At 41.9% G+C, this 26248-nt stretch overlaps 1 protein-coding gene across 2 annotated transcripts in view; it reads left to right on the top strand.

The window, feature by feature from the left end:
• PLB1 (phospholipase B1) overlaps window positions 1-26248 on the top strand; it is a 106514-nt gene that overhangs the window by 48531 nt on the left and 31735 nt on the right. The window contains exons 29-43 of one of the 2 annotated variants that reach the window (XM_086869971.1): window positions 808-912; window positions 1560-1655; window positions 2115-2186; window positions 2807-2866; window positions 3289-3349; window positions 4069-4127; window positions 5906-5973; window positions 6946-6989; window positions 8141-8249; window positions 11953-12004; window positions 12149-12229; window positions 13301-13367; window positions 13777-13876; window positions 24940-25021; window positions 25442-25546. In XM_086869971.1, the coding sequence (XP_086726097.1) occupies window positions 808-912; window positions 1560-1655; window positions 2115-2186; window positions 2807-2866; window positions 3289-3349; window positions 4069-4127; window positions 5906-5973; window positions 6946-6989; window positions 8141-8249; window positions 11953-12004; window positions 12149-12229; window positions 13301-13367; window positions 13777-13876; window positions 24940-25021; window positions 25442-25546 (1161 nt within the window). The remainder of the gene's footprint in view (window positions 1-807; window positions 913-1559; window positions 1656-2114; window positions 2187-2806; window positions 2867-3288; window positions 3350-4068; window positions 4128-5905; window positions 5974-6945; window positions 6990-8140; window positions 8250-11952; window positions 12005-12148; window positions 12230-13300; window positions 13368-13776; window positions 13877-24939; window positions 25022-25441; window positions 25547-26248) is intronic. The other variant, XM_086869978.1, reaches the window with a different exon arrangement.

The raw sequence follows: 26248 nt of genomic DNA, 5'->3' as shown, positions 1-26248 counted from the left end.
GGCTAGCGCCGATGGATATCTCGGAGGAGTAGTCTCTTCTTTGTCTTTCTTGATTGAGTTTCTGTAGCATAGGTGTGGCGGGTGTGGTGTTCAATTCTGGCAATGACCATTTTCCTGGGGCTCGTCCCTTTTGTCTTGCTTGATGGTCTCCGGGCCGAAATCGGCCGGGCGTTGCCTTTGTCCGGAGGTAGACTTTCAGGCTAGTTCTTTTGTTTCTATGATGGCCTGTGTCCTGTCTTTTCCTCCGAGTTGATGAGCCTGCTGAAGCTTGTTATCTGGGGGGGGGGTTCTTTTGCAATCCGTGACTTTGGAAAAGGAATTCTGCCTCGACCTGGAGGAGAATTCCTTATTCCATATTTTCATTAGTTATAATTACACATACTTTATTTAAACCTTTTCTTCCGAATTTTTATTTACCCAATTCTTTATTACAGTTATGTTATTGAAAATCAGGTTAAGTTAAACAACACGGTAACTCAGGAACAAGTTTTCAGTACAGTATGTCAGCCAAACCAAAACCACTTTGGTGGTTCTGGAAGGATATCTTTTTGACAGAAAACCTAATCCTTGTGCAGTCTGTATCAGTCACGTGTCAGCCATCTCCAGGCTGCCTTTTTGCAAAGAAACCTGAGATGATTGTCTCAAAAGTGGCTGCATTGGCTGCCTGGGACAAGCTGAAAACCATGTCATGTCTGAGCTTCTGCAGGAGGGAAGGGCAACCCCTGGATGAGGTGTAAATGGATGGAATAGCTTGATGAGCTGAGCACGGAGGAAGGAACAATGACCACTTTTTCTTTGACTCTTTAGGAGAAAACCCGCCAGTTAGTGGAGAGTGGAAGGTATGATACAAAGGATGATTTCACAGTGGTTATGCAGCCATTTATGACTGATATGGAAATGCCAAAAACACAGGTAAAACTAACAAGAAGAGCACACCTATGTTAAATCCTGATGCAATGCCACTGACTTGTCAAAATTGTTTTAGCTGTAAATGTAGCTAGCAGTTTCCTGACATAGTAATTAATTATTATATTCAGTTACCATCCAAATGAAATGTTTATGGAATATGAGACAATGGGCAACAGGAATACAGACCTTGATCTGGGCACTGCAATTGGACAGCCATGAAGTAGATATTTTAGTTCAAAGTCTTTATCAGTAAGCACTTGTTTTACATTCCCTATACATCAAGTCCTTTACAGAACTTTGGTAAATTACCTTTGGTATAAAAACCTATATGTTTCAAAGCACCTTAACGTGTAAATCTCAAGGGAAATACAGAATACAATTGATATATGTGTCCAAGTATTCTGTACTCAGTATCACAGTACTTTGTATTCCTTATTACTTTGGTAATAGTATATTAAAGAGTATCAAAAAGCTTCTTAGTTCTGAGTTACTAGCTTTTCCTGGCCTGGTTTAATTATATTTGCCTCAGAGGCCTTTGCAGATAGTTTGTTTAGAAGTCAGCTGGGTTATCTCACTAGAAGAGAGAAGACAGAATGTATAGCTTGTTACATATTTGCTGCCTCTGTGACAGCACCTATCTTGTTTTCTAGGAGGGGTGGCCAGATGCTTCATATTTTGCCCCAGATTGTTTCCACTTCAGCCAAAAGACTCATTCCCAGGCTGCACGTGCTTTGTGGAACAACATGGTAAGATTTTTAAAGGTTGTGTTTGTCTCTCCTTGTTCACTTTATCCTGCCCTTGGCAGCAACCCCCCCCCCCCCCCAGAGATCTACTAGGTAGCCATATCTCTTCTGAATTGTGTTTACAAAGGAAAAGGATGATCATATGAAGGAAGGTCACCTGAATTGTTAAACTAGTCATATCAAACAGTAAATCTTGGGGTATGTTAAAGCTGGCTGTGTTAAGGCTGCGTCTCTCAGGAAGATGACACCTGCCGGGCACATTGACCAGCAGGCCACATTCCAGGTGTATGGGAGTTAGCCTCTTCAGCACATGAAGATACGGTGTATGACGGCAGTTGCCAGCATTGGTGCCATGCCCTGCGGTTGTCTTGCTGTGCTGCAGAGGTGGTTTCATTTCAAAATCACCCATTGCTCTCTTGTACTCATCTGCTTTTTCTCTGTGCATCCCCTTTCCTCCCCCAGCTGGAGCCTGTAGGGAAGAAGACAGATAGTCATCACATAGAAGATGAGATAGTCCTCAAATGTCCATCCGAGGTAAGTTACAAGAGTGTTTGTGTTTATGTGGAGGTCCTGGGGTCTGTCTGAGCCTTTACCCAGTGCCTAGAGCTTTGTCTCTGTGACAGTGGTTTGCTCCATCCCACACAGTTTATGCCACTGCCACCATGAGCACTCACCCAGGAGATGATGGAGGGCAAGCAGGAGTAAACTTCCTCATGGTCACATATCACAGCTGGCCAAAACACAAAGGAAGGGTGTTTGGCCTACCTAAGCAAGATCATCAAGTATCCACACTGAATGGCAGAGCTTCAATGGAGGGAAACAGTGCAATGACGCTACCAGTCAGCATAGCTCTGCAGGATTCACTTGGAATACCTTGCAGTGGGGCCACAAGCCTCTTGTGAAACACACACACAGAGGGGTCCTGAGTGTATTCTCTATCTTCTGTTCTAAAAATATAACCCAGATTTACACTGTTGCTACACAGATTTTAAAAAGGCTTTTTATTTATTTATTTATATATTTTTAATCCCTGGGTTTTATTTGCATCAAGCTGCTAATCATCTATAGATATCTGAGAACTGAAGTTTGGGGAATGGAAATCTCTGTGTGTTCCTCTGATGCTTTGCATTAATTCAGATTGCCTTGTTTTGTAGGCTGAGCCATTCCTGAGGACATATAAGAACAGTAATTACACATACCCTAACCAAACTCCAGTAAGTGTCAACATCACCATCCCAGTGTTACTCTGCTGCATCTGTTTCTGTATTGTAACCAAATGAGTTATGTTCTGCAGCACAGGGGAAATCAGTCTTTGGCCAAAGGGGCCTGGGAGGCTGAGTGCATGGCACAGAGCAGGGAAGTACTCCCTGAATTAGACAAAATGCGTCAGAAAACACCTGTAAGAGCATGTGCTCAAACAGCACTGTCATCAGTACAGGATGCTGCACTCTTCTGAGTTCTTCTGACTCATCAGTCATAATTGAATATTACTATAGAACTGAGCAACCAAGACCTGTCTAGTTAATTACATGCTAAAGTGGTTCCAGTTTATCCACCTGGCCTCTGCTGGGAAGATCCTAGTTACTACTGACTGTATTTGTAGCCAGATGCTGTTCAGCTTTCTTTTTCTCTTTAGAATTATGGAAGCCAGCTGCTATGTGAGGACAGGTCTCCATCTTCCCCTCCTGCAACTTCAGGTAGTCTTGTCTGTTTTACATTAAGAGGTTGAATTACCTTCAGCTGTCCTTCAAGATGAGTGTTAATTTTTTTCTCCTGAAATGGTTGCTGGACTGTGAAAAACATTGCTCAGAAAGGATGTCATGTTTTTCAGCAGATGCTTAACAGATACAATGCCACACTGTCACACAAGGTAGCATTCTAAGTAGCTTCACTGAACTCATTGCCAGTGGAGAACTTCAAAATAACTTGTGATAAAATCCAAATTTGAGTGCTGACATAGCTTGTAAGCTATTCCACCTAAATGTCATGGAAAGAAACAGGAAATACAGGTTCATTCATGTTACTGAATTTAGCAGTATTTGCTTTTTCAAATAACTTCATATTGTCATTTCCTGAGTCTTTCTGTATCTTTATTGTGCTGTTCCTGCTTTGTGTAATTCTGCATTGTTTTACCTTCAGTTTGGTGCTGGATATTGTTTGCCACTTATTGTTATTTGCTCCTTGCTCTTCTGTCCTTTTGGTAGCGACGTTAACCACTGTAATACTGAATAATATGCATATGTTGGTGCTGCAATCACAAGAGATGAGCTGGAAAAGACTTCTGATTTATCACTTCAGTATTGCAAAAACAATGTGACAGACCATTACAATGCATAGTGACATATTTCACATACACAGTAGAGAAAAAAAATAGTTATTTCCTAATCAGGTTCAACAGTATCTCTTTCCTTTGCAGTGCATTCCCTAAAGCCAGCTGATGTGAAAATTGTAGCAGCCCTTGGGGATTCTTTGACGGTAAGAAGATGTTTTTTTTACTGTTCGCTTGGTAAAACAAAAAACATGTGCCTGCTCCAGTGGAGGGGAAATAGCTATTGTACCCAGAAGCAAAGATCTGTCCATTCATGGATTATAATAGATCCAGCAGCTAGATTAAGAAAGAAGGTGTCAATCTTTCAATGCTCTGCTCCCCTCACCCGCTTCACATGCTTTTGAATTCGGGCAAAAACACAGGTAAATATTTTAAAGAGGTGCCTAGATAGTTTGCTGAATTGAAGGCAGAGGAGATCAGATGCTGTTGAAATGCCTGGGACATAGCACAAGGCTTAAGTTAATGTGCTTTTTAAAGTTTTTTCCTGAATAGGAATAGACTGATGAGCCTGTTCTTCAGCCTTGGTTCTTTAAGGAACAAAACGCAACAAAATGGTGTTGGATAATAGCATTTTAATAATTTTAGCATTAATGAGATAAGGAAGCATGGGGTGAGAGCCCTCTGGCTCAATGCATTTCAGAAGATATTCAGTAATTTTATTGTGCCTGTTTTAACTCTTAACTGATTATTTGATCACAATACAGTTCTTGCTGCAGATGACTATCTTTGGTAGTCAAGAAGGAATGTATTTCAAAATCCAGACATCCTATATTCCAGTTACGCCTTTCTGCCTTATGTTTTCATACTGGTCAAAGATTGAAATTCTATATCCAGGTCAAAGAAAACACTGGACAGAAAGGTGTTATTAGAACATAGTTTTGTCTGAATCTGAGCCTTAACAACAAACACGTGTGTACAAACCATGAGCCCTTTACAACTCTCAGGCAGACATGTTGCTACAACTCCTACACACAGGAGGCTACTGAAATAAATAGAAGCACTTTAATGTAAACCTGCAGTGTTAACAAATAGAAGATATTCTGTATATGGTTGTGGTTGCTGTAGTGTCCTGCAGGTCTTCCTGCTTCTAAGTGTAGTCTGTAGGAATAAAATCTGCTTTCATAGAACATTCAGTGGTGTATTGCTATCTCAGAGCTGCATTTGGGCTGTGCATAGTTATTCTGAAAACCAACCTCCTGTTATTTCAATGAAGTTTATACACAGAAGAAAATGTAGTATTGTGGTTTAATCTAAGGTAGCAGCAAATAGGCTGCCTGGTCTTGTATAGTACTGAAGTATTAACTTGCACCTAGATTTAGAATGAAATTATACAACCACAGCTGTCAGGAACTCTGCTTCTGAATTTTGGAGGTGTTTTAGAAGGGTAGCTTGCCTCTTCCTTCAGGTTAAGTGTAGAGAGTGCTTCCTCCTTGCTCCAGTTCTGCTATAAATCTTTCAATTTAGCACAATGGTTTACAAACTAGAGTATATGAACTACGGTGCTTCTTTTTTATACATACTTACTTTCTTTGCTGAGTTCATGTAGTGTTTCATATCATTAGCCAGAAAGTTTTGTGTGTTTGATTGAGATGTTTTCATCATTGTTGATGAAGTAACAGAGTTACTTAGCTCATCTAGACACATGTCTTTGTTCCACAGCTCCATCATACATTGTGTGTCATTTATACAATATACTTGTAAATAATTATGAAAGGTATTGTTGTGTTCTTCAGGAGAAAGGTTTGGGAAAAGCCAGATGCCTTTTAAAGCTTTGGAAGACATCCACTCAATTAAAAAGTAAATAAAACAACCATGTAATTCTGTTTAGATTAGTAAACTGTATTTGTTTATGTATTTATATTACAAGTTACTATTGCATTAGTAACTGTGCTTTTATTTTATTTGGTTAATGAAAAATGTCTAGGCTGGCACAGGAATTGCCTCAGATACCCTCCAGGATGTGACCACTCAATACTGGGGACTGTCTTGGAGGTAAGTCTTCAGCCAAGAGATGTGTTTTGAGTCTTTCAGCTGTCAGAAAGCTGAAAAAAAGGTTACCTCTCAGGCTAGCATTTCTTGAAATGTTGAATGTCTTGAAGGCGTATCAAGATCCAGCATTTGTCATTAGGGTAGCTTGACAGAAAGCATTTTCAGCAGTAGATTTTAAGCAAGCTTTTTGGTATCTCTCATGCTCTCATTTTTGTCTGCTTGCAACTGTTTGTATTTTTATGTTGGGATGTCAGGTTGGAAATCTACAAAACAAATTAGAACTGGCTGGTTTTAGGACTTCTTCTCAAAGTTTTCTATTTCTAAACTTTTTGTAGTGTCATGGAAAATTGTTTGGCCAGAGAACTTTTGCCACATATAACAACAGACAGTCATAAAAGACTAAATTGTTTTGCTGTTGTGATATAGCTCTACTGATATTGACTGAAGCAGTTCTGTGCTGTACTAAAGCCTCTGTGTAAGCTGGAGTGTGGCCTCAGTATGTCCTGTCAACACAAAAGCTGGAGAAATTTATCCCTGTAAAGAAAGCAGGAGTGAGAAGCTACTGCTGAAGTTCTCTCGTCATTCAAAGGCAGTGTTTGGTGTTGCCTTAGAGGAGCTTCATGAGGCTGGAATGGGCCTCAAAGTTGACCTTCTAATCTGCAGTACTTAAGGCATGATCATTGGAGTATGAAGCTATGTCAAGCATTTTTCTACCACTTGCTAAATGATTGACTATACCCCTGTACATCTGCAAGAGCATTAAATCTTTCTGATAAGCATTTTCACCACTGAAACCTCACCTATTCTCCCCAACAGCACGTCCATTTCTGTCCTCTCTATGGATTCTGATAGAATGATAGTTACCAAATTAATAACCCTTTGCTTTTCCTCATGATGTGGGCCAGGTTTTCACTTTTTTCATTGTCTGTGTCCAGATAAGAGATGAATCACTGGGATTTTTCTTTCTCATTTTAGTATTGGAGGAGATGAGTCGTTGGAGAATGTGACAACTCTACCTAGTAAGTAAATGCTTTGCTAGATATAAATGGCAAGATTGAGGAGATGCAGTGGACTCATTTCTGATAGATTTATAGAAAGCTTTTAAGCATCTCAAAGGTGCTTTAGTGTAATTAACAAGAACTGTCTTTAAAAGAAACAGCTGAGAGCAGATAGAAATTCCCTTACTTTCTTTTCCCTCTCCCTTTTCAACTCTTTGGTGAGTAGTATTTGAATTTCTAAATAACCTTGCTATGTCCATGCTCTTGATGTACTTAACATTTGCTTTTAATAAATATTCCATCACAAATTTTCCAAACAAAATATTTGCATATAGTAGACCTCTTTGGTAAATAAAGCTGCCTCATACATGTAACCTGAAAGGAATTTTAACTTTCTCTTCACTGAAACCTGCAACTTTATATAGCTCAGTCTATTGTTAATGTAAAGCCACTCGAGTTTCAATTTGGATCAGCTGTAATAATAAACTTCCATTTGAAGAGGGCCAGTAAACTGTTCATTTGTGTGTTGACCATTATTTTAAGCAAAATGTAACAGGAGTATAATTAGAATAAGCAATTATTTGATTCATTGAGTTCTATTACATTTGATAAAGCCCTATTGAAATGTAGTTAAGCTCAGTCTTTGAAGCAGATTTTATAGTTTACAATATGGTCATGTTCACTCTCAGCTATAAGTTACTCTGTCAACTTCTTTTGGAAGCTACTATGGAGAACATGAGAACCATGCATCTGAGGCATTGTTCTTCATATTTGTCAGTAGTATGAGGTTTTGCATAGCAGTGAAGAGACCTAGATGCTTTAGCTGAAGACCAGCTCTGGCTGGGTTGAAAGATCCATCACACTCGCTTCATAAAGTCAACATCATATGACTGAGAATTGTATTTTAGGCTTTAACCACTAAGCATGAGAGAAAACCACATACAGTAGTCCTCAATTCTGCTCATCTTATCTGCTGGTGTCAGTGCAGGGCACTGCAAGCACACTGCTGTCTGAGTCACTGCAGATGGTGATCCCTCTCCCCACTGCTTGGTGAATCCATCTAATTGACCAGCTGCAGCTGTCCTGTCAGTGGCAGTGATGGTGTGTTCTAGTCCCTGTAGACAGGGAGCAGCTGGAGTCTTTTTGCCTTCATTGCCATCTTTGTTTTTCAGACATCTTTCGAGAGTTCAATGTTATGATCATGGGTTACTCAACTGGTGCCAAGGGTGAAAATGAATCCAATGCATTCCTTAACCAGGCGGTTCCTGGAGCACAGGCTGAGTACGTAGCTTTTTGTTTTACATTTGCAGGTGATGGATGCTTCATCTAATTGGCTTTCAACTGTCTCATGTGCTGTCACAACTTGCTCTGAAGAGCAAGCAAAACCAGTTGAGTTAGAGTAGAAATTGGCTCAAGACATGTTAAACATATGGATTTATTTCAAAACTGGACTTTCAAATGAAACCAACAGTCCTGATTATGAAATCCACAAACAAGAAACTGGCAGAAACAGTTTTGAGGTTTCTGCTCTTCGTGTTCAACATCTATTCATTTATCTATCTATCAGTCAATAAATCTCTGAGAATGTGAATGTTTTTAGAAATTAAACATGTAAGGAACTGATAAAGAGAAACTAGGAATAAAACAGGATGAAATCTTATGTAATTCTGGCCTCAGGTTTCTGGATAAGCAAGAAGGAGCGGACAGGAGAGAGATGGGGAAAAACCAGTTTGGAATCTTAAGAAAAGAGAATTACTAATGGTAATACATAGGTTTTGGTGTATTCCAGACCTGGTGCAGTTGGAGCCAGTTCTTCCAACTTAATAGGGATTGTAATGTCTTGCAGTCACCTGTATTTGGCTCTTCGCTTTTAGTGACACCTAGGAAGCTGCATGAGTTGAGCATTGCTATATTGCTTATCCTAGAAATCCCTTTATTCCAAATCAGTGCTGTTTAATTAACAAAACAGATGGCTGCTTGAATTCAGTCATAGTTTGGGCACAGAATCTGGCAGACCATACCTGGATTTGACATTGTGAATTGCTGTTACCCAGACCTTAAGTTGTTTGTTTAAAGAAAAATTCATCTTGCTTCCCAAAGGAGTCTTGGAAGTGAAGTTCAGAAGCCAAGAGATGTGTTTGTGTTTGCTATATCTAAGCAAAGATTACTAGGATTCATCAGGGTTTTTTTATTGCTCTCCTGGAGACCTTGTGTAACTTCTGACTAATTCTGCTAACCTTAGTAAAGACTTGGATTTCCTGACAGAAATAGGGTGCTAGGTCCCCTGCTATATTCTACAGCCCCCAGAGAACTGAAAGAAGGCATTTTTTTTACCTGATGATGACTGAATGTAACTCTGTATGTCAGTGAAATATGCATCAGCCATCAATGAGTATTTATTAACATACTGTATGCAGCATATATCCAGTTAACTCCAGTTTTTGCTTGTTTCTTTTTGCATGAAAGAAAGAGAGGGGTGCTTGTCTCATATTCTTTATCAGCTAAATCCTAAAAGAGTCTTTTTGTTTTGGTGGGAGGGCTTGAAGCAGGATACAGAGTCTAAGTCACCATTATGACTTGAGGCAGCTTGTATCAGCAACTGAGGCATTGCTATTAAATAGCTATTTGTTAGCTGTTTGAAATCAGTTGATGGATGCTAGTCTTATGAAAATTGCCTACTTCATCTATACCAATTAGTTTTCTCTCTTCCCCTGCAAGTGACTGGACTGGATAACATGATGAAATACAGCTGTCTTTGTTTTGTAACCATGTTTTGTAAACATTCAGCAAGGAGACACAGACAACAATCATGCCAGATTTCTGCTTGTCTTCTGTTGTTTCTCTGTCTCATAACTCTCTGCAGAAAGTTATGCAAAAGTAAAGTCCTGTAAAATACTATCCCTGAGCTCTGAGATACTTCTTTTGGGGTTCTGTTCTATGTTTTGGCTCTTGATGTACCTGAGAAGATGAATTCATCCTAGTCGAGCACTGAAATGTATTGCAACATAAGGAAACATTTCTCCTGCTTTAGGTATTTGGCCCTGGAATGGTGATGCAATCAGCATTTATTCTTCATCAGCCCAAACCACCCATTTTCCAGTGATTCACAGGGCAAAAAAAGTCCATCAGCTACTGCTGGTATTTTAAGAATTGTTATCTGGCTTGTCTTGCTCTATGGTGCTAATCTGGAAAGTGCTTTCCAGAGGTGCTGGGACATTTCTGAAATCAGGTAATTTTCCAGCCTTACCACCTTATAGAAGCCAGATGTAAGGGTTTCTTAAAATGTAATCCATGGCTGATTTGAAGTGCTCTTTATTGAACTAGGTGAAAATGTAGTTATGCAGATCTCATACATCAAAGTGTTCCTAAGCCTATCTGCATTTGTTGCCAAAGTGCTTAAGTATGTACTAGATTTAAGGATAGATCTGAATAATGTTGCTGAAGCAGAGCCTGGCTGAGGTCTCTGATTTCATGTGGGGGAAAAAAAAAAAAAAGACGTTAAGAATTTAAGAGTGAAAGGAGAAAACAGTTGACAGGAATTGTGAATATCTGTATTTTCCCCATTAGCAAACTGTTTCCATTGGTCAAGATCTAAATTTGGTTGAAATTGCAGTTCTGGGCAGTTTCAGCTGGCACTGGCACTACTTCATTCAAGATATTATTGGATATTGCTGACTGCATTGGCTCAGGATGCATCAGCACCCCACTGATTGCATGAGAAATCAAATATGTTGTGGACTGTCAGCTCAATAAGTTGTGTTTTCCTCTCTGTCAATATTGAAGATGATGTCCTAGCTTACGGGTTTCCACAGTAAGATCATGAGAAATTGTGACCACTTGTGGCTTGTGATAGCTTTGGGATATAAATAAGTAGGTCATTACATTGGACAAGGGTAATAGTGATAAGAACTACTACATGTACACAGTATCTGTGTCACAAGTAGATGTATGAACAGGGTTCATTCCTTAGTAGATGCTCCCATGCTAGTGTTAGATCAGTATTCAGCTGGACAGAGGTGATGAGAAACCTCTCTTTTTCCTACAGTAAATAAAGCATTGCAAAGGGAACCTGAATTTTGGTTGCCATACAAAACAAGTGTTATGCTTATTTATGTCAGTTGATATGCTCCCAGAAATGATAGCTAGCCAGTGTCTTTAACAAGAGCCTGGAGGGAGATGCAGTTCATTTTGAACCACAGACTTGCCTGGAAGGTCAATGCTTTCTGACCCCATTCCTCTCCCTCTCCCTCTCATCTGAAGGGCAGGGCAGTCAAACAAAGCTGAAGCATTCGGCCTGCGAAACTCAAAACTCTTTGCACTTTTGATATCTATCTGTGTGTGTGTATATATATATCTGTATGTACAGAAAAAAGAGAGAGTCCTCACCTGACTGTTGGAAAACAGCAAGGCTGTCACCTTAATTTGTCTGAGTCATCTTGAAACTTTCTTGGATTTTTAATTGCCCTGAAAAAGTGGTGTGCACAGAGCTTTTTCACACAGTGTGTAGTTATGTACTGATTCTGGGTCCAGGCTACAAAAATGAGGAGGGTGAGCTCTGAAACCTATGTTTTCCAAGGACATGTTGCTCAAGTGGTCAGCTGAGTACTGAGACTGGGGATTTCCTTGTTTTAGTCTACAAGGAATAGACTGATAGTAGCCTAGCTCTGCAGAGGCTCTCTGCTTACAACTGTTGCCATATTTGGCTTTTCAGCAGTTTTGGGTGCTAAACACTGTGACAGGAGCTGGACTTCTGGTTCCAGATTAATTACTGAATTTGAGTAAAATCTGTATTCAAGTTTGATTTGATGTTGATTTTATTACCAAATGTGAACCTGTAATTTGATCACAGGAACATGAGTATTGTACTGTGTCCTCATTCAACCCTTCTGGTATCTGACAGCTTGATTTGAGATGTCTGAAGCATGGTAATGTTGTTCTGTCAGTACAGGTGTTATTAGAACTCACTAGCTCTCCTTCTTTTCAGGCACTTGCCAGCCCAAGCAAGAAGTCTTGTGAGTCTTATGAAAACTGATCAGGTAAATTTTCTGGGATTCCTGTAAAGTTACAGCATGAATAGGAATAGATGTTGCTTCACACAACAGATCCCCTGTCAATTACACCATGTGCATATCATAAAGTTAAAGAAATTCAGACTCATTATTTTCTTCTTTATTGCACAGAGAATTGACTTCAGTGCTGACTGGAAGCTCATAACAGTGCATATTGGAGCCAATGATCTGTGCAACTATTGCAAAGACCCTGTGAGTAGTGGAACTGGTTATCTGAAGCTGTGGTGTCAGCATAGAAACACCTCAAGAGAAATCATAAAGCCTTCACAGAGATAACATGAGTTATATATGGGCTGCTGTATGTTTTGACAGGGGCTGGTAGTACCCTGGTATAAAAACTTAACAGCAACAGAATAGGATGGTTTTCTCTGGCTTACTCCAGGATAAGAACCACTGCTTTGGCTGCTGTTTTTTGACTGTGAGCAAAAAAATGGAAGGGAAGAAATGACTCATTCCTCTGATGTGGTAACTGCTCTGCTGCTAGCTTGGCCTCTTTAGACGTCCAAGAATGGTAGTGGTAGTTCAAAGCGGTGCAACCCTACAATTGTCACCATGCCATAACTCACAGTGTAGAGAGGTGCTAGGAACTGGTGAGGTATATATATGAGGGAAGTTGCTGTAGTGCTGTCTTATTTGAATGTTGTGGAGAAACCTTTAGGGCTGCCATAAGTAAATCATGGGAGCTGAGTGGGAAGGTAGCAGGGAGAGGCCACCTTTCACTGCCAGCTCTCACTCTCTTGCTTTTAATATGCTCACTTCTTATGAGCATTTTCAATTCTCCTGCAGCCCCTTGTGCTTGAGAAATGTGCTTATTTTGCAGGAGCCTTGCTAGGCATCTTTGCTGCTGCTGCCAAGTTTTATAGCCTTATTTATAGTTATGACCTTGACTAGCAATGATTTCACCTAATTTCATGAGAGTTATCAGCTGGCTGTGAGCATTCTTATGGCTGCTTGGTTCATGCTATTCAGCATGCATTCAGATTAGGTTTCTTCCTGCATTTTTACATGAAGGGCCCAGTGGGTTTGGGTTAAATATGCTGCTACTCAACAAGGTTTATTTTAAATCCAAAATTTCACAGAGTCTCCCTATGTTTTGGATTAATTGCTATGTTTAAAATCTCCAGTCTCTAGAAAGAAGCAAGAACATCCTCCTGACCACAGTATTGTAGGGCAGAAAAGGAAGTGAATTAATGTGATTCTCCATCCTCCCAACCTAAATTCCTTGTGTCTCCATTTGACAGTAATCTCTTCTGTTTCTATCAGGATCACTACTCAGCTGGGAATTACACCAAAAGGATTCAAGAAACTCTTGATATTCTGCACAAGGAGGAAAGTACTGTGAAATTATCCCAGCATTCTAGCTCACACTGAGACATGACTGACTGATGCTAGCCCTTCTGTTTGTTTGATTTTGTGGGGCATTTTTGCATTCTCGTACAAACATATGCTATTGACTTCTACATAAAACATTTTCTTTCGTCTTGTCTATCTGCAATAGTGAGACGCAGTCTGAAATGACAGACAGTAACACTGAGCATGGTGTGGGAAAAGAATCAAAAGCTGAGTTGGGGGAGTTTGGTGGAGGATTTGTTGTTTTTTTTATTATTTTTAATTCTTTTATCCTTCCAATGGTGAAGAAAGGGAAGGGGTGTCAAATGGCTGGACTTTGGAGTAAAATAAATGCACAATGGCCTTTGTAACCATCTTTTTCTAAACCAAAGTCTGACTTACCTTTCAGGTTCCAAAAGCTCTAGTGAGTCTGGTTGATGTGGCAGACATCCTCCCTCTGAGACATTTATTTGTGGACCCTCCAGTTCAGTGCCCCACTTATTTGGCAGAGTAAGGCTTGTTTGACTTCCTTTTGTGCTATATGTGTTCTCATTCCATGCTTCTCATAATTTGAACTGATGTTTAAAAGTAGCAGCACAGGCCTATGGACTTCCCATGCAGTACTGACATCACCCTGCCTGATGGCATTTCCTTCTCTTGGCTTTGACGTGTTTTCCAGATCTAGAACTGTACATAATGTACATTTCAAAGGTTAGGGTTAAAGTTAATGATAAAGGGTTCTTCAAGATGGGGTTCAAGTGCACAAACATTTAGATTTGCAGGCCTTTATTTGCAGGACCATGATGTATTTGAGGAGTAGACGGGTTTCCCCTGTTTCTGAGGTTTTAGTGCAATGGGTAATTTGCATTCTTTGCTGACCTCTCAGAGACAAACTCTCTGTCTTGGAAATGCAAAAGGAATTGTTGATTGGAAACGTATCAGCTCAGGAGTAAAACAGGAAGTACATTTCAAAGACCTGTTTTCTAGTTCCTCAGGGACTCCGGTGTGCACCTCTGTCTGTCTGCAGGGTCTTTGGATGCCAGGGTGTAATTAATGAAACAAACTACCCTCTGTGCAGTGTGCAGTACTTCGATACATCTGGGTGTGAAACCAAAATTACTTCAAGTAGTATCATTCATGTGAGGCAGAAAACAAGACTGTTATAAATGCAACGGCAAATTAAAGATTAACAAAGATTAATTTATTATAAATTAATAAAGCAACAAACAGTGAGGAAAAAACCACAATAAATGGACAGCGCAGCGCTGGGTGGACAGGGTCTATACGCAAGGTATAGGTGTTCCCAAATCCACGTCTGAGGGTCCTCTGGCCTGGGTTTTTATAGGGATTTTATGTCCCCAGGCTAGAATTCCAACCAGTTTCCATTCACCAAATGTCCCTGATTGTCGGGTGAATGGATTTCCTGGCCTAGAACATTGAGTCAGTAAGTATCCGGGCAGAGTCTCCTCAAATGTAAAGTGAGTCTGTATGTATTTTAACATATTTCATCACAGCGGGATTGAGAGATCCGGGCTGGTGCCGATAGATATCTCAGAGGAGTAGTCTCTTCTTTGTCTTTCTTGATTGAGTTTCTGTAGTATGGGTTTGGCAGGTGTGGTGTTCGATTCTGGCAACGACCATCTTCCTGGGGTTCGTCCCTTTTGTCTTGCTTGATGGTCTCCGGGCCGAAATCGGCCGGGCGTTGCCTTTCTCTGGAGGTAGACTTTTAGGCTGGTTCTTTTGTTCCTGTGATGGCCTGTGTCCTGTCTTTTCCTCCGAGTTGATGAGTCTGTTGAAACCTGTTATCTGGGGGGGGTTCTTTTGCAATTCGTGGTTTTTGGAAAAGGAATTCTATCTCGACCGGGAGGAGAATTCCTTATTCCATACTTACATTTAGTTATAATTATACATACTTTATTTAAACTTCTTATTCCGAATTTTTATTTACCCAATTCTTTATTACAGTCCCCCACCTAATAATTTGAACACATTAAAAATTCGTGTTTTCATACTTTTTCAGAGGAATATCAGGTTAAATAATGTCGTTTTCCTCTTGGTCTAATTCTTCTATATTTTCTGTGGACAACATATGTTTATTTTCAAATTCCCTCAATGCCTTAACCGCATTTCTATTCTCTTTTTCTTCCTCTAACTTCATGATTTTTGAAAGAAGGGTAGTGTTTCCCTGTGCCTTTTCTGGGTCTATTGGGAGAGAGGCAATCTGCATTCCTTGAACGACAGAATGTATCAGTCTGATCAGACAAGGAATCAGGCAGGGTAGGAAGATGACTCCGGCAATAGAACATCCTATAAAGAATACTAGCTTTTTCCACCATGCCCCTTGCCCAAAAATTTGATCCCACCAAGAGGCTTGGAGAATCGAATTCCACTTCTGGACGGGTACATGGGCTACTTTCTTTATTTCAGCGGCTAGACCCTTTATAGTTTCTCCGAAGTCATCTATCTCCATGCAACACTCTGACTCGTTATATCTGCCACACACTCCTCCCTCCTCAGCTAGCAAATAGTCGAGAGCGAGTCTGTTTTGGTATACAAAGGCTCTCATCTGGGAATGTTGTTTTGCTAGGAGTTCCAGGGCTTCTGAAGTGTGATTTGAAACAACTTCTACCACAGCCTGTAACCGAATGAGCCGATTAAGGAGGTAGATTGGGGTCCTGTATCCCCAGCTGCCATCATTTGCCCATGTTGCCGGTCCATAATATTGTATGATTCTTTCGGCGGGCCATTCCTCCCCCTTCCACTGGTGGTTACCTCCGGCTATTGGTAGTTCTCGTTTCAATTCCCTCTTTTGTCGGGCTAGGGTTTCAAAGAGGGGAGCACCTAAAGACCTGCTTTCATCTTTAGGTAGTGTAAAGAAGAAAGGCCGAATTATTCCGAGTGTGCATGATCCTTTCCAATTTCTGGGCAATTCACTGTATGCTTTTTTCCCGCATATCCAGTAAATCCCATCCGGTGCCTTCCAATCTCTGTTAAGTTTTGCCGGGTCCTCCCAATATTCCCTCAGGCCAAGAAAGGCATGGAAGGGATTTGCCCCGTCCTGTTTGTTCCAACATAGACCAATTAGATCTATCCATTCGCAATTATTTTCCCGAGATTGACTCCAATAGCCCTCGGGTGATTCCGGCTGCCAAATTTTTGTTTTTCTATCTGAATTTACCGAGAGAGTTTTTACACACGGGGTGTAACCAACTAGCTCGGTGAATTCCCTTCCTTCCCGACTGACACAAAAAGTTCCAATGATCCTCTTGTCAATTACCCACCCCTCTGGTCGCCGGGTTGTTTTGGATAATTTTAATCCTGTCCACTTAAGTAATTGTTCTGGGGTTAATCCTTCTCCCTTCCATGGCCATCTTTCGGCTGATTTCAGGCCACCACATATCCAACAGTTAGTCAATCCCAATTCGGTAGCTATTTCCTGCATCAGATCTATGAATAGATTCTGATTAGGGCTAGGTAGCTTCCAATTATCGTATTGTTTTTCTAGTTGTTCGTATTGTTCACTGAGAGAGTTTAACCTCTCCTGTTCGAGTCTTTTTTTCTTATTTTCCATTTCCTGCCTTTTTAGTTCAAGAGTTAATTGTTTTATTTTATTTTCGGGGTCTGAACCATCCTCGTCTTTTGCGAAACAGATCACCTGATCAAACTGCAGACACACTCTATCATCGTCATTTTTCAGTAAATCTAAAACTATCGGTTCATTACTGAATGACACTTTTGTTTCATGTTTCAGGTTCTTCCCTTCCCAGTACAATTTCCCTCCCATGACACAATATTTTAAGTTTGCTTTATTGTAACACAAGGGGTTGACTCTGTGGTACGCAATGAACGTTGACTGTTTCTTTCCTCCAATCCAGACAGTTTTATTACACTGCCCGCAGACCGAGATTGGGGAAACCCCTCCTATTTCTCTCTTATTTCGTAGGTGGGTCGCTTGGACCTCTTTTTCCCCTGTGTTATGGGGTTGCCTTTTTCCAGTACCTATCCCCGGGGTGGAGCACCAAATTTTTCCTTCCCGCTTACACAGGTCCATTTGGGTACCGTTTGCCCAACATTCTCCTGCGTGCAACTCCGGAGGGCAGGCAATCCATGGCTCGGTTCGCGAGACAGTTGGGCACTGCTCACACTTCCCCAGGGAGGTCGTCCCCGGAGACGCCTCGGGGCCCGTTCTCTCGGTCCAGCACATGGCTAGGTTCAGGATCGTCAGGATTCCCCACAATCGCATCCCTCTGCCATTCCCTCCGCCCGTATAGGAACATACGGCGGGGATAACCATCTTCTCGGTAGCAAGGACTGTCTTCAGGGGCCCTTGACGTTCTGATGGCAAACCTCCTTTTAAAGGTTGCCCACCGAGATGCCTTGATCGTGCCGCTCCTGCACGGTACCTTTACGTTCCGGCGGCACTCTATTATTAGAGGTTCCGCCTTACAGTCCAAATGGCCTCGTAATCCTTTTTGAAAAAATCGGAACCACTCAGGAGAGTTGAGTTCCAAGATACCCACGCGGGTAGCAAGTGCTAGAAAAAGGTTGGTCTGTTCTAATTCCTCTTTGTAACACGCGGCACACAACCCTTTCGGTTTTTGCCCTCCCAAACAATGAGTCACCCACGTTTGTTTACAATATGCACACTTAAAATGTACAAAAGGAAAACAATAACATTCAAAATTGGTGCAACTTATCCTGTCTTCGTTGCTCATTGGTTGTTCCGCTGAAGCCTGATTTTCAAATCTCCCGGAGGGGTTACAATTTTCCACTCGGGGGAGTCGCGAACCGAAACTTTCTTCACTCGGGAAGAGTGTGTCCAGCCCTTTTCAGCTGTGCGAACCGCGGTGTCTGTAGTCAGGAGGACGAGGAATGGTCCTTCCCAGTGGGGACTGAGGGGTTGCTCTTTCCACACTTTGATCAGTACCTTGTCCCCTGGTTGAATTTGGTGGATCGGAAATCCCAACGTGCTGCTTTGAGGAATCAATCCTCTTCTCCTTAACTCCTGTAAGTTTTTATTTATAGAAATGAGATAAGGTTGGAGTTGAACATCCTCTGTTTGAGGATGTTCAACCGGCATACCATGCTTGTACGGCATTCCATACAACATTTCAAAGGGGGATAGTCCTGTTTCTGAGTTCGGCATGGTTCTTATATTCAACAATGCCAAGGGGAGACATTTGACCCAGGACATTTTTGTTTCAATTGTCAATTTGGATATTTGTGACTTCAATGTCTGATTCATTCTTTCCACTTGCCCCGAGCTCTGAGGGTGCCAAGGAGTATGATATTGCCATCTGATCCCTAACGCATCGGACAACTGTTTGATAATTTTCGAGGTGAAATGTGTACCCTGATCCGAATCAATATGGTCTACAATACCATACCTAGGAATTATTTCCTCCAGTAGAATTTTAGACACTGTTTGAGCCGTGGTCTTAGCTCTGGGAAAGGCCTCTACCCAATGTGTCAATTTATCTACTATAACTAATAAATATTTATTTCTGCCAATTTTCGGTAATTCCGTGAAATCCACTTGGATTCTTTCGAATGGTCGATATGAGATTGGCCGACCTCCCCAATTGGTTTGCCGAAAATTCGCTCTGTTTACCTTTTGGCATATCACACATCCCTGTACCTCTTGTTTTGCAAGCTCGAAGATTCCCTTACACCCGAAGAATTTTAAAAATTGTTCAGCCAATGCCCTGGTTCCCCAATGGGTTTGTGCATGTAGTCTTTTGAGTATCCCTTTTGCTATTCCCTTCGGGACCAACTCCCTCCCGTCAGGTAACCACCATTTACCCTCTTTGAAATGTCCCCCTACCTTTTTGAAGTCTTCCTGTTCCTTTTCTGAAGGAAGCACTGAAACCTCTGGGGGTTCCCTTGGGACTAGCTCAGAAATACTTACGGTTAACAATGCCGCTCTTTTCGCCTCTTTATCCGCTAAATTGTTTCCCCTTGTATGGAATTGTCGTCCGGTCTGGTGTCCTTTTACATGAACCACAGATATCTCCAGTGGCTCCCTGACTACTTCTAAAATTTGTCTAATTATTTCCTCATGTACCAATCCTTTTCCTTTAGTGTTGATCAGACCCCTTTCTTCCCAAATTTTCCCGAAGGTATGTACTATCCCAAATGCATATCTTGAATCGGTATAGATGGTTCCCCTTTTTCCCTTCAAGCCTTTGAGGGCTTTTAGGAGAGCAAAAAGTTCACAAGCCTGTGCTGACCAATTTGCTTTTAGGGGACCCGATTCTACAGTCTGTCCTGTTATACCATTTATGATGGCATAACCCGATTTACGTTTTCCCTCCATCATTCTCGAGGAACCATCGATAAACCATTTTTCTCCTCCTTCCAATTCCTGATCCTCCAGATCGGGTCTTACTTTAGTTTGTAATTCCACTGTTTCAATACAATTATGTAGTAGCTTTCCCGTTGGTTCCCCGTACAAAAATTGCGCAGGGTTTTGTGCAGAGGTTGTCCTTAATTCCAATCCTGGCGAACTGATTAACATGGCTTCATATTTCAGAAGCCTTGAATCGGTCAACCATTTCTCCGCTTTTTGTTGTAAGATATTTCTTACATCATGTGGAGTATAAACTATCAGGGGAGCTCCAAACGTTACCTTTTTGGCTTCCCCAACCAACAGTGCTACTGCCACAATTGCTTGCAGACACGTGGGCCAGCCCCGACTGACTGGATCTAGGATTTTGGACAAAAACCCTATAGGTTTCTTCTTTTCTGCCCATTCCTGGGTTAAAACTCCTTGTGCTGTTTGTCCACTTATGTCGACAAACAGTTGAAACTCTTTTCTGATGTCTGGTAATGTTAAAACTGGAGCAGTGACAAGGGCATTCTTTAGTTCTTGAAATTTAATTTCGTCTTGCCCTGTCCATTTTAATCGATCTGTATTTAGCCTTTCATACAGAAATTTCACCTTTTCACTGTATCCCTCAATCCACTGTCTGCAATATCCCATGAGCCCTAAAACTTGCCTAATTTGTCTCTTGGTTTGTGGGGCAGGAAGTTCAAGGATTCCCATCACCCTCTCGGGATCTAATTTCTTTTTCCCTTGTGATATCCAATGTCCAAGATATTTTACTTCGGGCTCAGTGAATTGCAGCTTGGATTTAGACACTTTCAACCCCTTTTGTCCCAGAAAATTCAGCAGGGAAATGGTACATTTCTTCACCTGCTCTTCCGTGATCCCGGCGATTAGCAAATCGTCTACATATTGTAACAGTTTTGTCCCTTCCTCTGGAGTGAATTGGGTGAGTAGCTGCTCTAAGGCTTGTCCGAACAAGTTCGGAGATTCAACGAATCCTTGTGGAAGGACCGTCCACCGCAATTGCTGATTTCGATTGGTATCTGGGTCCTCCCACTGGAAAGCGAAAAAATCCCTACTCCCTTCATCTAGAGGACATGTCCAGAAAGCATCTTTTAAATCAATTACACTATACCATACATCCTCTGGTGAGAGTCTGTTTAGTAAAGTGTAAGGATTTGCTACTACCGGAAACCTGGTTCGGGTTCTAGCATTTACAGCTCTCAAGTCCTGAACCAATCGGAAGTTCCCATCGGCTTTCTTTACTGCCAGGATGGGGGTGTTATGTGGGGACATGCAGGGCTCGAGCGTGCCTCCTTTAAGCAGCTCGTCAATTATTAATTTCAAACCCTTCCTCCCTTCGGCGGGGATGGGGTATTGTCGGATCCTTATCGGATTCTCTGGATTCTCAATTTCAATTTTGATGGGAGCAATATCTAATTTTCCCACTTCCCCCTTTGAGTGCCATACTCGGGGGTCAATTTCCTTTTCATCTTTTGAAGTTAAATGCAACACCTTCACTACTAATTCTGAATTTTTCACAATGATATTTATTCCTAAAGCTATAATCATATCTCTTCCCAATAGGTTGTAGTCGGCTTCTTCTACAAGCAACAAATTTCCTAAACATATCTTATTTTCTGACTCGATTTCCACCTCCTTGATTACCGAGACTTTGAATGGATCTCCTTTTGCGCCAATTACAATTACTTTTTCTTTACTCGTTTCACACCCTATAGGCAATTTCTGCAGGGTGCTTCTCTCAGCCCCGGTATCAACCAGGAAACTCATTTCCTGGCGGTGGGGACCTACCTTCAATTTTATCAAGGGCTCCTTTGCTGTTACTGTCCCCATTTGAAAGAGCCCAAGACTTCCCTAATCTTCTTTAAATATTTGTTCATCTTTTATTCGTTTCCTGCAATCCTTTTTTATGTGTCCTACTTTCTTACAGTAGAAGCACTCAGGAGGATCCTTTCGAGGAGGAGTTTCCTCCTTTTGGGATCCTTTTTGTTTTTTAGGTATCGGCTTTCCCTGTTTCTGTTCGTGTTTTTGAACTTCTTTTACTGCAGCCACTAATATTTTGGCTTGAAGTTTCTGTTTTTCGTCTTCTCTCCTCATATAAACCTTCTGAGCTTCCCTTAGAAGCTCTTGGAGACTCTTCTCCTGCCATCCATCAATTTTCTCCAATTTCTTCCTAATGTCCTCCCATGATTTAGCCACAAACTGCGTTTTCAGCAGGACCTCCCCCACCGGAGAACTGGGATCAGTCCCAGAATAAATTTGCAGACTTCTCCGCAGCCTTTCTACCCATTCGGTAGGGGATTCCTCTTTTCCCTGACATTCCCCAAATACTTTGCTAATGTTCTGTCCTCTGGGGACCGCCTCTCTTATTCCTTGCACGATGATATTCCTCAAATCCATCATGCTTCTTCTCCCTTCTTCGGTCTGGGCGCTCCAACTCGGGCTTACGCTCGGCCACTTTTGGTCACCGGGTGTTCCCTGCGGGTGCCGCCTTTCCCAATCCCTGATGCCCGCCTGTTTAATCATCTCTCTCTCTTCCTGGCTAAACAGGGATCTCAGGATGGCCATGAGATCTTCGTAGGTGTAAATACTACTCCCTAGAAAATCGTCTAATCTTTCGGCCACTCCAAATGGGTCATCTAGCAGTCGCCCCATTTCTTTTTTGAATGCTCGTACATCCCCTGAGTTAAGGGGCACGTTTACAAATCCAATTACTCCGGGGGCGGTTGGCACTTCCCTGAGAGGGAACATTCGGTGCCCACTTTCTGTCTCTCCCCATTCTCCATCCCCTATTTTTGATTTCCACCGAGTCCTGCTTGCAGGAGGGGAACTGGAGTTTGCGGGAGGGTCTCCCCTCATTGCTGGCGGGATGTCTGCCGCAGCTAAATGACTCAGAGGGTTCCCTTCGGATACTTTCGGTGGTCCCAGCTGTGGTGGCCGGACCGGGATTTGTGGAGGGGGTAAGCCCCATCCTTGCGTCAACACCGACTCCAAAGAGGGTGCGGTGGCTGGGTTTTCTGCAGGTGGGGGGGTAGTGAGGGTTTCTGGCACTACTCCCGGTGGTTGAGGGGAGCGTGCCTCTGCTAGTTGCCCCATGGAACCCTCGGGTGCTGATGGTACTACTTGGTCCATCACCGGAGGCTCTACTGGCCCGCGGTACGGAGGGGGTAAGTGATCCAGGGGTTCCCAGGTCTCTGTCTTATGTTCGTTTTTCTGTTTCACTGGAAACAGCCGCACTCTGGTATTTAACCAGAGTTTGGCATACTCTTTCTCCTCGCCGTCTGGCGAGACCTTTTTCTCTACGTGTGCGAGTAATTCCCTGCACGTCCATTTATCAAATGTTCCCAATACTGGCCAAGTGAGACATTTTCTCAATTCTTGTCCTCCCCAGATCTCGGCACAGTAGTAAATCATTTTTGCCTTTGATTTTTCTCGTCTCTCGGGACAAATTTCCCAATTTCTCAACATCCACCCTAAAGGACTCTCTGGTGGGATGTCTAGCATTTGCTTTGATTCTTCTGATGGACTTTTCTCGTTATCTAGTTTCTGCGTTTTACTTTTTCTCTGTCCCATTTTCTTACGATTCTTACCTGCTCTGCGTTGTGTTCGTCTTTTTCTTCGTCTGAAAGTCCTAGATCGCACCAATACTTACCTCTCGGTTAGCTGTACCGGGGTTTTCTCGATGTTCCGACTTTCTAAATCTTTTGGCTGAGAGAGTTTACCAGTTCCAGAGCTCGACTGGACGTCCCTTCCTCTCTCAGCCCCCTTTGATCGGTCCCCTGAGACTCCCTTTAGCCTCAGGCTTTACGAGTAAGGAAAGAGAGACCCTTTTCACACAGAATCGCTTCCTTCGCGGCCGGCCAATTCCCTCGCGGGAGGATGGAAACGCGGCCTTGAAGTCCACACTCGCTTCGTGACCAGGTCACGTCTCTCACAAACTCGCCCGATCACCCGCTCAACCTCACAGTACTTACAGCAATTTTCCTGCGAGGGCGTCTTCGTGCACGTATGACTTTTTATGAGCTACCAAGCCGCGGCTTTCCCGAAGGCTCCTGCCTTCCCGAGCTCTCTGGATCCGTTCCTCTTTATTATGGTTTTTCCTCAGCCTAAATTTGGTTCGGCAATCGGAGCGAACTGCGGAGGGTCTCTGCTCCCCAGGCCGCTGAAATCAGCGGGGGTACCCCCCTGGACAGCGAGATTCTCCCACAGTTTCTTCCGATCCGAGTCACGGCACCAATCTGTTATAAATGCAACGGCAAATTAAAGATTAACAAAGATTAATTTATTATAAATTAATAAAGCAACAAACAGTGAGGAAAAAACCACAATAAATGGACAGCGCAGCGCTGGGTGGACAGGGTCTATACGCAAGGTATAGGTGTTCCCAAATCCACGTCTGAGGGTCCTCTGGCCTGGGTTTTTATAGGGATTTTATGTCCCCAGGCTAGAATTCCAACCAGTTTCCATTCACCAAATGTCCCTGATTGTCGGGTGAATGGATTTCCTGGCCTAGAACATTGAGTCAGTAAGTATCCGGGCAGAGTCTCCTCAAATGTAAAGTGAGTCTGTATGTATTTTAACATATTTCATCACAGCGGGATTGAGAGATCCGGGCTGGTGCCGATAGATATCTCAGAGGAGTAGTCTCTTCTTTGTCTTTCTTGATTGAGTTTCTGTAGTATGGGTTTGGCAGGTGTGGTGTTCGATTCTGGCAACGACCATCTTCCTGGGGTTCGTCCCTTTTGTCTTGCTTGATGGTCTCCGGCCGAAATCGGCCGGGCGTTGCCTTTCTCTGGAGGTAGACTTTTAGGCTGGTTCTTTTGTTCCTGTGATGGCCTGTGTCCTGTCTTTTCCTCCGAGTTGATGAGTCTGTTGAAACCTGTTATCTGGGGGGGGTTCTTTTGCAATTCGTGGTTTTTGGAAAAGGAATTCTATCTCGACCGGGAGGAGAATTCCTTATTCCATACTTACATTTAGTTATAATTATACATACTTTATTTAAACTTCTTATTCCGAATTTTTATTTACCCAATTCTTTATTACACAAGACTAAGGTTTGAAATTAGAATAGCAAGGATGATAAGATGCTTTCACAAAGACATGATTGTACAGATTTCCTTATTACATTCATGTCATGAGGGCATTGGATGACAAAGGGTGGCATCTGCATTGTCACATGTTTAATTCTCTCTATTCTTGTTTTCTCCTCTAACCTCCCCCACAGTTATCTGTGTAGCTGTGTTCTCACAGGAGAAGAAAACTCAGAAAATTTAACAATGGTGAGGGACGCCATCAAAGCTTACCAGGTATAACTATTAAGAGTGGTACAGTTACTGTATTTCCAGTAGAGGTGAGCTCTTGATTACTAAGCAACATATCATATCCATATTTTACCCAAACTATGAACCCAGCAGGAGCTCATTTGATGCTATCCAAACATATCATGTGACCAAAACTAGCAGAAGAGGTCTTCAGAAAAATTATGTTTCCTAGTAGAGGTTAATCAATGGGAGTTTAGTCAACAAAACCCTTACAAACAATTTCAGTATTGTGTTCCAGCCTTCTCAGCCCCTTTGAAAAATCTCAGCCCTCATTTGCCAGTGTCTGTGGCTATTTAAGTTCAAAAGTAAAACCTCCTTTTGATTCCAGGGCTTTCAGAAAACCCAAACAAAGAACGTAGTTACGATGCAGAGGTGTTGAAGTATGACTGTTTTTTTTTCTTGCAGCTTGGCATTCAGAGACTGATAGAGTCTGGCAGATATGACAATCATGAAAATTTCACAGTGGTCATCCAGCCTTTCCTCCAAAATTTGGAGACTCCTCTTGATCAGGTATGATATAAAGGTGATTTCTGCATTTAAAAGACTAAGGATGTGTATCTTACCTATAGAGGCTATATTCAAAATAGTTTCACTTTGTTCAGTGCTTTTCTTATGAGAAGATGCTGCTTTTTGGTATAGTACAACATATTTCTTCATGTAGTGAGCAGTTCTTAGTTTTGCATATTGTTCTGTCAATATCAATTGCTGTTTTGGAAAATGAGTCAAAACCTGATTTAAGAAGTTTGTTTGTGTCTGATTTTTAAAGTACAGAAATGTTTTTCTTCCTGAAAATACAACATGATTAATAAAAGACCAAGTTATTAAGTTAAGTTACACTCCTTAAAGCAACGTAACTTCATTGCTCAGTGGAGAGTATGACATTAGCTCCTCTTTATGCCACATAACTCATTTTTCTGTGTCTGACAGAATAGGAAGTTTACCTATGATCTCATGGAAGTAGTTTTATGTCATTTATATGTATATGTATATGTTTATGTATATTTTAGTTCCGTGAATGGCAAGTTCCAGTAAGCTGTATGTCTAGGAAAAGACTCAAACTTCCCTAAAGCTGAAACTATTTTCATATGTACCTGGAGCTAAGAGGAGCAAAATATTGAGCAGGGATTGCAACATAATTGCACTGGACTGATTCTGAAAACGTTCACAATAGCTGGTGAAAGTTTGAAAAGTCAAGATGTTGCTACAGACAAA

Source organism: Cyanistes caeruleus, chromosome 2, assembly GCF_971803275.1.
Source record: "Cyanistes caeruleus chromosome 2, bCyaCae1.hap1.1, whole genome shotgun sequence".
Lineage (NCBI taxonomy): Eukaryota > Metazoa > Chordata > Aves > Passeriformes > Paridae > Cyanistes > Cyanistes caeruleus.
Note: the sequence above shows the minus strand (reverse complement) of the source record. Positions and strands in the feature narration are given on the sequence as shown.